General features: G+C 38.8%; 1 protein-coding gene across 4 annotated transcripts in view; it reads right to left on the reverse strand.

The window, feature by feature from the left end:
* Nucleotides 1–1,887: 1,887 nt before the first annotated feature.
* Nucleotides 1,888–14,060, reverse strand: part of Kdm4c (lysine demethylase 4C) — a 161,066-nt gene continuing 148,893 nt past the window's right edge. For 3 of the 4 annotated variants that reach the window (XM_034502230.2, XM_076934763.1, XM_076934764.1), the window contains 2 exons: nucleotides 7,736–7,828; nucleotides 2,495–2,924 (listed from right to left, as the gene is read on the reverse strand). In XM_034502230.2, the coding sequence (XP_034358121.1) occupies nucleotides 2,748–2,924; nucleotides 7,736–7,828 (270 nt within the window). In that variant the 3' untranslated portion in view covers nucleotides 2,495–2,747. Of the gene's footprint in view, nucleotides 2,925–7,735; nucleotides 7,829–14,060 lie in introns of all 4 variants that reach the window. The other variant, XM_034502228.2, reaches the window with a different exon arrangement.

The raw sequence follows: 14,060 nt of genomic DNA on the forward strand, positions 1-14,060 counted from the left end.
AAATTTTGCTGTCAGGAAAACTTGTACACAATAAATGATCTTAATTCGACTAACTCCTCTTAATATCTTACACTATTATGAAAGTAGTTCACTTCCATTTAAAACCTACAAGACACAAAATTCAAGCTTGATAGAGTTATAAAATAAATCATTGTATCAGCAGAAAAGGTTGAGTGGCAATCCCTGTGAAATTAGGTTGGTGGGCTTTCTCTAGCTTTGAGGTCATCCCATGAAAATGAGCACTGTTTTAATTGGGGCTGTCATTGCTGGTTTGGTACTTGACTCTCTTCCCAGTAACAGGAGACACTGCACCCTTTGCCATGAAATGGTTGAAATGTCCAATCAATCCATGATTTTGGGTGGCTCTTCACATAGGATGATCTGGGAGGTTCCATGGAAACTTCTCACATGGGGACTGAAATGAACTTCACGTGGGCCTACCTGCTCTTTTATCTGTTATTGTGAGACTATATCCAGGCTAACTCACTGAGAGGCATAGGATGCAGTTGTGAGTTAACTTAAGCCAAGTCCAGCACAGGTCAGCCAACTTCAAGACCTATCAGCAAACTAACTGTTCCCTTCGCCACAGGTGAATGGAAATGTATACTCATTTGTTCTTTGTGTTTTGAGGTCATCCTTTCCTTTCCTGTCTTTCATTTGTAAAATGAAGGGTGTAACTGAGACTATTAAAGTTCACTCCATACTGTACGACTCAGATAATTAAAGGTCTAGAAGTTGGGGCAACTCCTCAGCTAGTGCTGGACCGTGCTGATACTTTGTTTTCAGTAATACTGCCACGAAGGTGCTCAGCTATAAAAGGAGGGCATGAAAAGCCGGGGATACAAAATGTGTTAAGAGTTCCCCAATAAGACCTGGTTTTCTCTGCTTTTGAATTTTGGAAACTAAGTTTTTCCCATAGACTAGACTGGAATAATCCTGTCTCAGCCTGTTGTGTCATAGACTTTTCCTGGGAAGATGCAACAGGCACACACATCACACATACCATACCCACCCCCATCTACCATATCTACCCCTATCATGTACACACACACACACACACACACACACACACACACACACAGACACACACACACCATTTATTCCAGAAAAGGAAATCCACAATAGATCAATGCATACAACTTAACTAACCAATGAGTTTTGTTGAGGTTTTTAAAAGGAGTATGGGTAAGGGTTACTTATAAGAGGGATGACTCAAGAGCAGTTTTATAATAAAAAAATTGCAAACCTGAAGATCTGTACAGCTTGTAGGCAGGTAGTCCTGTGATACTTACTCTGTTAGCAATTCTTCTAGGCTTTGCACAAGAGTTACCTAGCAACAGCCAGGTAGGAACCTGGCTTGCTATAACAGGACTGTGTTTTCCTTCCCCCTCGTTTTGTTCCTGCTGGTCTCTTCTGTTCTTTTTTTTCTTTCTGTTCCTCTGTCCCTTTCCCATACTCCCTTCTCAACTCTCTTCTCATGCCCCCAAATAAACTTCATTTTATAGGAGACCCATGGTCCAAGGGCTGGTACCTTGGGGGGAGAATGCCTCAGCATAGGCCTGCTGAGTTAACCCCTCCATCATGCCACTGAATTACAAAATGTATAATATTCTCCTTTGTATCTTGGTTGGTCAAAATCTATTTGCCAAGCTAGTAAGGGGCCTTTGAAAACCTTCCCAGGTTCTGCTTTTATAGACATGTAAAAGTTGACTTCTGTTTACCTCTGAAGTTTCATGAGCAGCCCCCTCCTTCATGGAGGGGGTGTTTTAGAGAACAATGACAGGCAACAGTCACTCAAATGATGAAACTAGTATATGCAACACCACACCTCCCCGAAACCTCATTATCATTAACCCTGAACAAAATAAGCAAAGACAGAAGACAGGACAGGAGAAAACAGATTTTAATTTTTAAATACTAATACATTTCCAGGCTGTTTTGCAAAGAAAAATCATGTTACATTAGTTTAAAACTATGCATTAAGTATATTTCTTTAAACTCTAATTTTTACAAACACATAATGAAAGAAATATATATTTTATAAATATCTATTCAGAACAGGAATTATGAAGTGTTCAAAATATCAGGCCAAGATTTTTTCCTCTGTAAATATATAAAATTCCCATATACTTCATATGAATTCCTCTTCAAGAGCAAAAAATTTCCTCTTATAAAGACCAACTCAGTTTTCAGACACAATCAAAAGTAATAATATAAAAAAATGGAAAAGTTCTGTACAAGGGAATACAGATAGCACACAGGTAAATCCCATTACCATACATGCCATTTGTGTTTTAAAAATGTTTTATAAAAACTGCTGCTTAAACAAACGTGAGTGAGAATCTTTCCCTGGCTGTGGAAAATACATAAATTGTCACCCTACCTCTTGGGTGATGAAGCTTCCACTGAAGGAGTTGGGGAAAAGGAGCCTCCAAATATGTTCCCTGAGGAGGGACCTGAGCCGAAGAGAGGAAACCCCCTCTTCTCTGGCAGGAGTTTTATCTAGTGGGCCATTCACTGTTATTTCCTTTCACTTAGGAATATTCTTTGGGGTCAAATAAATGACTGAGGGGTGATCAGATTACAGAAGCAACTATTAGGTCTCTTCTTGGTTGCTTGGTAACCAAACTCTAGAAGCCTGATTTATTACCAATACCAGAGGAGCACCCAGCCACCTGTCCCAGTGCGTACCCCAAGGCTGTCCCTCTTCTGGTCTGAGCTGCACTGTGGCTGCTGCATGTTATCAACTATTGTCTCTTCTGACACTTCTTCTGGAAAGAACTCTTCAGGAAAGTACGATACACAGGATCATCCACATACTCATTCTTGAGCCTGGAGCTCAGCACTCTTTGCCTCTTCCTCTCTCCTTGAATTACATCTGCCCCATAAAACGTGTCTTCAAATCGCATGTCGGAGGCTGTGGACTAAATGCAGAAATATATTATTGGGTACAGAAACACTAGACACAGCTCTAGGAAACAGAGGCTAGGATCCATCACAGGGTAGAAGGAACCTACCACAGAGTCTTCCTCTTCCTCATCAGCTAGTTTTCAGCCATACCACATGTGGCTCTACTTAGTCCCAATTTCTTTACCCGGACTGAGGGAGTTTCCCCAAACAAAAGCAAAATTAACATCTTTTCATATTGAGTCTACTGTAAATGAAAACTTTTAAAAAGAAGCTATGTCTGTAGAAACTGACTGACTAGAATTGGAGGATGTACTGTGGTGAGATTAAAACGATCCAGGCCTAATAGCTCATCACTAACTATAGCCCCTCAGAATAGTAGCCACCCATGCCTTCCCACTTCTGTGTTGCATGTAACATCTTGTGACTCACAGATAAAAAACTTTTTGGAATCCATTAACTTAGCAGACCATTAGCTCCCAACAACCCCAAAGTTAATGATGTCATCACAGCATCTTGGGCCTATAGAAAAGCTTCCCCCATCTTGCTATAGTAACCTCTCTGATATTCCCACTAATGTATTTTAAACTTGCAGAGGTATTTAGACTTTCTTTGTCCTACAAAACTATAAAAATTCATCAAATAGCTTCCATGTTGGAATAAGAAATTTTAGTTGTCCTAAATCTATGTTTTTGAGTCATAGCCATGTCCCTTTTAGAATGAGAGCTGCAAATTTTACATTAACACTTGCTTAGTCACCAGTTCCTCTTGGCTTCTGTGCCAACAGGTTTGTCTTTTTTAGGGGGTGGGGTTGTCAGCAGTCATTCTTAATTCATGTTGACTCTATTCTCCGTTCCTTTAGCCTTTCTCCACTTTGTTGAAGCTAGTATGGTTAAATCCCTAGTTCCTAAGTCCTATAGCAGTTCCGTGTGTTGCTCGACTACTTCACTGCCTACCTGTTTGCTCATTTTTGATGTTTCAGACTTCACTGTTTTAGCTATCTATTCAACTTTGGGGCCTTTGATCCATATTCTTGGTGACAATTCTTGTACAGACTCCAAGGATGATGACTAGATTTTTCACTTTAGCATAGATCTCTCACATTAAGACCTGCATGTACCTCTCTGCCCAATAGATAGGTACCTCAGACTACTTCAGATGTTCTCCAAATTATTCTGTACATAAACTGGAACTAAAAGACTTCCTCCATGACTGTCCTTAAAATTCGTAAATGCCAATACCATGCTCATCTGTACAGTCATTTGTCAAAAATTTAATGGTACTGTGGATTCCCTCTTATTCCCATCTGGCCAGGAGCCCTCCATATACTTCAATTAGACATGATCCTGACGCAGGGTCCCTCCCTTCTCCTTTTGAACCACTACAACAAATGTAGCAGTCCCAGTCTATCTCCCATTTAACTCCTATAAAAATGAGCTCTCTAGAAACACTAATTAAATAATTAAAGAGGGCTACATGTATCTATCTATAGCCTCATCCTCTACCTGTCCTCAAGAATACCTAAACATTCCCAAGCCCAGACTTTTACAACCTAACACATCTCACTTCCTTCTTTTAGAAGATTAAATTTTATATTATGAGCCATATATCTGGGTCTTAAGTTTTCTGTCTGGGATAGTCGTTCTTCCATGGAAGAGTCTCTACCACAGAAAAGCTGGAGGTTCCTATGAGCCCTGAACATGAATGTAGGGATAATCGATGTTCTTCCCATTGGGTGTTTGCTAAGGTAAAAGATATTAGGAATTATAAACTAAATGCTGTATATCCCAACATTAAAGAACAGGCATGGAACTCAGCAACTCTTCAGTAAGTGACTAGGGAAAAGTGAGGCTATGCTGAGATACTCAAGTAAAGACAAACGTAGAGTCAACACTAAAACACCAACTTTCATTCCTGATTCCCTAGGCTGTTTTGCAATCTAGAGTATGTTCGTTAGGGATATGACTTCTAATGACAAAAACAAGTAGAATATCTGAGGTTTGATAACAAAGTAGATAGACTGTTAATCTTTTAGGAGTTGAAAACACATGGTCCATTGTGATGAAGAGAGGAAAGGGAGCAGACAGAAGGAAGCTTGAAATCTGGAAATGTTTCAAGTTGGCAGATGCATATATTTTCTGCCCAGCAGCTCATGAGGCTAAGCTATGGGTTCCCTAGAGAGTGCCATATTTCATTTGGAAAGGAAACTTAGAATTGTGAGTTGGTTGAATCTTTTTGTCGTCAGGAAGAAACATTTTGTTTTAGTAACTCTTAGAAAACACCTCCTGTGACTTATATTTCACTTTTAGAAGGGCTAAAGTTACCAAAGGAGGAAATAAAACATCTATGAAAGTGTTGCTACTGTGCAGAAACAGCAGAAGTCAGCCTCTTAAACACAATAGTAAAGTCAATTTACTAGAAGCTCTAGTTAATTATGCAATGGTTGCCATGGTTACTCTATGAGACAATAAAAGGTAATGGGGCTGTTTCTGAAAAGAGTACAAAAGAGCCCAGCACGGTCATTATGCAGCTGGCTGGCTCTCTTAAAACATTTCTCCCCAAGCCAGAAGAATCCAAGGGAGGCAAAGTCCTAAAACATGAAGGTTCAGCAAGAAGCACTGCTTATCAATCCTTCTCAAACCAAAAACTTCTGTAAGTATAAACTATCTATCAGTGAGTATTCAATTAGATTTGACTCCCCAGCTGGAAAAGTATGAGACAACCTACCTGAAGGCAGGTTATTGACAGAAGCGTATAGCAGTCTTTGATCTAGTAACAAAAGTGGCAAGGCTGTAGCCACAAGATACTATTTCCTACTGGGCTTAGCTGCTGGGCATACTGGACTGCCTTCAGTGTATTTTACTTCACTGCTTTGTTAAAGTTAAAGTGTTCTCAGAGAAGTTGGACATGTTATAATACTCATCATCCTGGCATGTAGGATGGGGCATGAAGCAGACTAGAAACACAAAGAAATCCTTGGCCCCTTAGTGAACTAAAGCCCAGACTAGCTCACATATAGACCTGTTTCAAAACAGAAACAAAACAAAAAACCCAGGAGGTGGGAGAAAACATATTGAGAATTAATTAATACACACCACAAAATGACACTCAGGAGACTTATTAAAAAAATACCCAAAAAGGCATCATAGAATCAAGACCATATCTACTATGGAATAAATTTTTTATCTGTTTAGGGAAAAAAGTGAACTCATAAGAAACAGGAATGTGAATCAATTTAGTATGCACACCAGCTATACATATCAGAAAACCAAGAGACTTTCAGAAGGTTTCCTATTCTATTCCCTACCCAAATCTTTAGGGGCTAACAAAAGATAAAAAAGAGCAAAGCAAAACAGGGAGAGTAGAGATGAGCCAGTGGGAGATATGGATTATATAGTGAGGGGCAGCCATCTTTAACAATTTCAAGTTTTCCTGAGACTTCAGTATGTTTTAAAAAAATATTTACTTTTATGTGTATGGGTGTTTTTCCTTGAAGTGTTTCCAGTACCCATAGAGGACAGAAGAGGGTGTTGGATACACTGGACCCTGGAGTTATCCATAGTTGTAGCTACCATGTGGGTGTGGGTACAGAAAACCAAACCCAGGTCCTCTGCAAGATTGGGATGGAACAGTAGTGCCATCCTCTAGCCCCAGGTTTCAAGATCTTAAAATATTGACAAGGTATCCAGCTTTCAGGAATATTTGTCTCTGTAATTGGTGCACTTAATTTTCTCTTTGCTCACAGGCATTGTAATCTGTTCAAATTTTTTTTTTTTTTTTTAACTAGAATGTTCTCAGAGTGTGCGCAGGTTTACTGAATTGCCCACATTTCACTGGGTGAGCAGCAACACTGACCCTGTGTCTTGTCCTCTCCTGACTTCTTACGTCCTTCCTCTGAAGGTGCAGCTGAGAGGGAACTGTACATCCGTTGTGGGTTCCCTGCCTCAGGATCTCACCTGACAACACAGGAACTAAGCATTTAATACACAGCTTAAAGAAGCTCTTGGTTTTCAAAAATGACTATCATAACTCTGTCTCTGCAAGAGGATATAATCAGTAAGAGTGTATGAAAAGTCAAATGTATTCAGAAAATTAACTTCTCTATTCAAAATGTTATTTTCATAGAGATGCTATAGATATGACTCCAAATGAATAAACCAGACTTAATTTTACACTCTGCTAAATATAATACAATAGTATGAAACCTACATTATTATGAATTACATTTAAAAATAATTTAAGTTTAGGCCACACAAATTTACTTATCATTTAGTGGCATGCATTGGACTTGGCAAAAAAATATATGTACATACACATGTGTACTTATTATAACTCTTTTAGTATTCCTACTACTAATATCCTGGCTTTTTTATGTCTTCATGAAAGTGAGAGTTTAGATACAAACATCAGTGAGTGAATTACTTAGAACTTCATCAATACATGATAAGATTACTAGAGACTATTTTCTAATGCTACCTCTTTAATCTATTGTTCAATACTTTCTTTTAATGTAACTTCCACTAACAAAGAGTAAATGCCGTAATATTATATTTGCTTAACCCAGAGCTTTGTATAAAGGACAAATTTAGTAACTATTATTGTGTCAATACATTTTAACACAAAGTACTGCCATTTGATCCCATTAGAAGTAAACTACGTATACACTGGTTTCCTGTTTCTGTCCAAGTTGAGACTTACATTCATCAAGTTACAACAAGGGAAAAGTTACTTTGGCTTTCTTAAAAATTAACCAAAATCCCAAGGTTGTTTTAGGCTTGGGAAATCATAGAGAATGGGGACTTAAGTGGCATTTGTCACTGGCACTTACGAAACGAGCCTTTACTCTCTTGGGTAACTCTTCATCTAAAGTGTATATGTCTTCTCTCTTCATTGCTATCTGGGATCCATCTTCAAATTCAACCTAAAGAAACAAAAGCCATTGTGATGTGTAATAAAACCAAACAAGTACTGACTATTTTTCAGAGTTCCAATTAACTATGGGGGGTGGGAGTGGGGGACAGGGACTCTAACAGAGAAAATATAGAATGAGCCAAAGTAAGGAACATTAGAAGAGCATTTTCTTACCCAACTAAGAACAAAGCAAGTTGAGAAACAGCCAAGACTGTTGAAAAGGACAGACTTAAAATATGAGCTATGAAATCTTTAATACCTCAAAATCAACTAAGAAAATGAGGGCTCATCACATAATTTCTCTGAAAAGTGGCAAATCCTGCATTAAGATGGGCTGGGCTTGCAAGCATCATGTCTTATTAACAGAAATTATTAGAAGAAAGAAAAAACAGTATACAAAAAGTAAGAAAAAGTATTTGAGAACTGTACAATAGGTGGGAATATCCAGAATACCTAAAGAACTACAAAAATAGAAAAACAGGTACCCAAACAAGTTAAAAAACAAACAAACAAAAAACACCCAAAAGTCTTTAGTAAATGGGCTAGTGAAATGAATAGACTACCCTCAGAAGAAATAGAAATGCTCAATAAATACTTGAAAAATTGTTCAATATTCTGAGCTATCCGGAAAATAAATTAAAACTGGTCTGAGATTCTTGCTCCAGTTAGAATGACTATTATCAAGCAAACAAAGAACAAGTGCTAGCTAGAAGGTCATGGGGAACGCAGGGATCTTACACACTTCTGGCAGAACTCTGCATTAGTACAATCACTGTAGAAATCAGTATAGAGGCTCCTTACAGAGGCAGAAACACAACTACGATGATCAGTGTATACCATATCATGGTACACCTCTGAAGGACTACGTCAGCATCCCACAGAAATTTTTGGACATCCATGTTTATTTCTGTATGTATTCAAAATAGCAAGGAAATGGAAGCACACTATATATCTACCAGTGAACAAAGAAAATGAGGAAAACATAAAAAGAAATGTACTCATTATGAGCAATCAAAATGATGTCATTTCCAGAAGAATGAATGAAACAGGACAATATTGTGTTAAGCAAAGGAACTCAGACCCCAAAAGACACATATTAGATATTTTCTTTCATATGTAGCGTCTAGATTTAAATTTATTTATGTTTGGTGTCTGTGTGTTGTTAAGTTCAAAGGGAATCTTGAGAGGTAAAGATGATGTTACAGGAATGGGGGAGACAGGGTAATGGAATGCATAGCAATGCAAAATCAGAAGAGAGTTATCTGGGGATAAAAAAGAACACAAAAATGGAAGATAGGGATGGGGGAGCAAAGTGTAAGAACAAAGTGAATTGACATTTCCATGAATGGCATAAGGAAATCCATTACTTGTGTCCTAACTTTTAAAAGTAATTTAAAAACAGAAAATTAAAAGAGTTAATTCTCTATAACAGCTTGGCTGGAAGGAGCTTGATGTCATTCTATAGCTAAAATCAGGGCTAGTGAGTACCCCATAAGCTGAGCTCATTACTCCTGAGTAGCTGCTGGTGATTTTCATATGGATACAAGTTCTGCATCTCTCACTCTAACCTGCTCTCCTTGTCCTTCAGCAGCTTGTAGTTAACTGGCTATCTTAATGTCAAGTTCGAGCTTGCTGTTCATCAGTTCCTTGTATTCTTGTAGCTGCCTGGCCATACACCGGTGGGCCCATTGCAGGGCAGCCTCTAGCTCACCCAGCTTGGCACGGGCAGCTTTAATGGTCATCTCCCCATGTTGCTCAGTATCAGCGATGCAGCCTCCAGGGTTGCCCTCTTGTTTTGAGATTTTCATCTCCATCTGCAGGCAGTTGCTGTTGCAGTTCACCATGAAGATCTCTGTAAGGCAGTTATCACAGTTAGGGTCTTCAACTCTTCCTACTTAATCTGGAACATGCCGGCTTTAGTTGGCTATATCCTCATATAGGGAACAGGCTTCAGTGATGATGGTGTCCATGTCCAGGGAATGGCTGTTGTCCATAGATAGTACCACAAACATGCCTGCAAACTCAAGGATTTCTGCTTCATAGATCTGCTAGAGGGAGTTGATCTTAGTCAGCTCATTTAGGTGGGGCTCCCATTCCACCTTGTTCATATATGCTGCATACACATCCTTCTTGAGTACAAATTTATTCTCCATCTCTATACTGTTGATCTCATCCTTGGACTTCTTGAAGTCCTCCACCAGGCCCTGAATGTTGCCAAGCTCAGCATCCAGCTTCAGTGTTTCCTGGCCCAAGGCTTCCAGTGGCCTGCAAAGGTTGCTGATATAGCTCTCAAACATGTTGTCCATGTTGCTCCTTGCTGCAACAGATCAATTTGGTCTCCAACATCTTGTTCTGCTTCTCCAGGAAGCACAACTTGTCAATGAAGGAGGCAAACTTGTTAAGGGATTTAATCTGCTTCTTCTCCTGAGTGTGTACAGCCTGGGTGTTAGGGTCCACTTAAGGGGCTCAGCAGGCTGTGGTTTACTGTGACCACTGTAGCGTCCCCTACACCAGACCCCCTGAAGCCACTCAGACCCATGCTGGTACCTAGGCTTCTCTGGAAACTGCTACTGCCCACTCAGAAAAAGCTGAAAGCACTAAGTTAGACACTGGTTGCACTCATGTACGATTGGCTGCTGAAGGCCCGGGACCTGGAGGTGCACATCTTGCAGGATTTCTATCACACTGATGGACATGATCAGCTCTGGAGTGAAGGCAGTGAGATGAAATTGGAGGTTTGAGAGCAAGCTGAGCAGCTTCTTATAGGCCCTAGGTAGATGATATTCATAATTACTTCTGTCCTCTAGTAGTGTGCAGAGCACACTACCTTCAATCACCATGAATGCTATTCAGTAGGAGTGAAACTAGTTGAGCATCAACTTGAGTTCTTCATCTTTGGCATCAGAGTCTTATAATCAGGTTGTGAAAAACAATCAATAGCCTTGGCAATACCTGTGATATTAGAGTGTATGTGTGGGTGTGTGAGTGTGTTGGGGGCGGGGGTTTCTACGGGCTCCCTTTGGTCAATGATTCAACAAGATGCAAACAATTCTAGCACTGGAGGTTGTATTTGGTGATTGATATCTTTACTTGGTGGCCTTAAGCTGTTACATTTTAGTTTGGGCATTATCTCCATTATAAGGTGATATATTTTTCTCATTCCTTGAGATCCTCTCCTTCCCCCTGGATTCTTACTAGTTACCTAACCTCTATGGTTATTAGAATGAAACGCACACACCAACAATAAGAGAAGATGTGCTGTATTTTTCTTTTGGGCTCTGAGTTACTCACCCAAAATCTTGAATAATTGTTTCTACCTTCATCCATTAACCTATTTTTTGGTCTGGATGACCTGTTTACTGGATAGTGTGGGATACTGAAGCAACCCATTATCATGTTAGGATTCATATGTGATTTTAGCTATATACTATTTCTTTTAGAAACTTGGGTAGTCTTGGTTTGGTGTATAAATATTCAGAATTGTAATATCCTCATGGCAAATTTTTCTTTAGATTTTTTTAAACTCTATTTTATATTTTAGATTTCTTTTTAGATTTTTTAAAAGTCTATTTTATATATTTTTTAAAGTCTATTTTGTATTTTTGACATCTTGACTATAATATTATCTCTGGTTATGTCTTCTGGGAGTTCTAAATGGATGAGCAATTCTCTAGAATTGGAAAATTTCTTGCCATGATTCAAAGACTGTGTATGCCTTTAGATTGTTATTTCAGTTTGTTCTTCTACCTGGGGCAGTCTTAAGTATGGCCCTGTGAGCACATTCCAGGGTTCTTGAATAGCAGATGTCAGGATTATAATGTCAGGATAATGTTCTTTTCCTTTCCTTTCTTTTCTTTTCTTTTCTTCCCTTTGCTTTTATTTGCCTTTCCCTGTTTCTTTTATTTTATACAGAACTGATTTTCATATTGCTCCAACTTTGTCCTCTAGTCGTAATATTCATTCTTTTGCTTGTTTTTTTTTTTTTTTCTGTTGATTATATACACAGTACTTTATATTTGACTCATGTTGAGGAACCTCACTATAGCAGTTCACCATGACAATGGCTTTCTGAGCCTGGAGCAAAAATGGGTACCCCTTTCTTAGGAGGTGGGGAGGTTCCCTGTCTCTGCCTCTGATTGGAGACTGTTCCTGAACACAGCTGGTTGGCCTTGTCTAAAAAATAATCTTGTACAGAGATCTCTGTAAGATTGCATACCTCAGCATGCACATCCTCCTCCGGCTTCCTGTCTGCATGATAATTTGGTGCTGTGTTATAACCATTCAGCCCTTCCTGTCTGCTTTATGCCATGATCAATTAACTCTTTCCATCCATATCCCTAAAAAAGCTCTCATATACACTATTCCTGAAATAATAAACTAAACTTCTTTCGCTACGGTGTCTGGAGGTCATTTTACCATATTCACTGCCTTCTGAACACTGCTCTATGCCTCTGCTTCCTTTGTTCTCCTATGCTGGTGGCCAACAGCCTCCTAGGAGAAAAGGGGAGCAGGTAGCAAAGATCTGCTCACTTATTTCTTGCATTTCTGTTTGACTCTTTTTCCTTGAGCTGTTTTGTTTGTTTGTTTTTTTCCCAGCTGCTGACCTTTTTGCACTTTATTAAGTTTCTTTTCCAGGTCCTGAATTGCTTACATTCTCTACTTGGCCATTGAGCCTTTGTAAAAGTAAAATACTGAAATCTTTTCTAGCATTTCAGCTATGCCATTATCTATGGATTTTGATATTGATGTGTAGCAGATGGTTTTTACTGTTAATGAATTGTTGAGGTGTCAGAATGGCTTATTTTGATATTGTTGCATTTTGTGCATCTGCTGGCATAAATGTGTCCAGTCTTTATTTTCCCTTTCTTTCCCTCTTTCTGTTTGTTTCATGTAAGTCTTCATGGTAAGCTGTATTTGTCTGGGCTTATGTTCCTCTACTATTTGGGAGGAGCCTGACTATAGTTAACAGGAAAAAAAAAAAAAGAATTATTAGCAATCTCTTGCAGCAAAAGACAGTTATGTACTTTACTTGTGACCTATAGGGTTATAAAATAAAAGCATTAGGATCATTTGCCACCGTGTGTTCCTACCAAATCCCAGCTGATTTTACCTTTACCTGGTAGAGTTATTGTCTAAGAATACTTGTACCTTATACCTACAGGTGAGCTGGATCAGGTTTACTGACTTCTTGGGTTTTCCAGTGGTTGCTCAACTAGGCAGTGGTTATACATTTTATATGTCCTTCAGCCTAGTCATTCCAGGGTATAAGTAGAGAGAACCAGAGTACCTGGTGCAGAACTTCAGCCATAGTTCCCAGAGTCAGCATAGCCTCAGCCACCTCTTCAGTACACTTTAAAAAGCTTTCATAACTATTATTATTTTTCCAAATTCAAATAGGCCTCTAGTTCATAGCATGTAAATGTCACCAGTGTGTGAAAACACAGTATCTTTTAAAAGAAAAACATTTTCAATTCCTTTCTTACATTAGTAAAATGACAGCAACTAATTCGGAAGTTTTTTTAGACCGTAGGAGACTTAGAGAAATGTCCATGATCCTGGCCTACCTGAGGTCTTATAGTGGAGGCTCAGGAATTATTCCAGCATCAGTTTTTGTAAAAGAAAACAAAAATGGTGGGATGAGTAGACATTTGATATATTGCAACTCTTAAGTCTCCTAGGATTCAAAATCTGTAGCTATTTTGATTTTCTGTATTTCTCACTTTTAATAAAATACAGTGGTACTTCAGAAGTCAAAAGATGAGTCAAATTATGCAGTGGTTCTAGGACATCAACAAAACAGAGATGGAAGCATACAGTAAACATGGTTTTGTCTTCATTTACATCCATGTACTACTAACGTAAGATTCTAACAGGGTGGAACCAGGCTGTGGTCACAAAAATACTTTGTTGCTCCTGCCTAGAAGGCTGAGAAGAGTAGGGTTCATCCTGGCCTTTTCTACTTACAAAATGGCTCCCTTAGCAGTGAAGTGGACAAGGTGTCCTCCCACTTACACATTTACTAGCATAGCCTTAACTCTCTGTGACTAATTTTATTATCCATAAAAGAGTTAAAATTTGTACACTGAGCTGTCTCCTTCCCTTATTTGTTCATTAGGAGTTAATAAAACTTATTTTGCAGGACTATTATGAGAAGCAAAAATACACACACAAACACACAGATACATACAATCACATAAACAGACATAAGCCATAAGCATGCATACATACATACATACATATAC

This window comes from Arvicanthis niloticus, chromosome 5 (assembly GCF_011762505.2).
Source record: "Arvicanthis niloticus isolate mArvNil1 chromosome 5, mArvNil1.pat.X, whole genome shotgun sequence".
NCBI lineage: Eukaryota > Metazoa > Chordata > Mammalia > Rodentia > Muridae > Arvicanthis > Arvicanthis niloticus.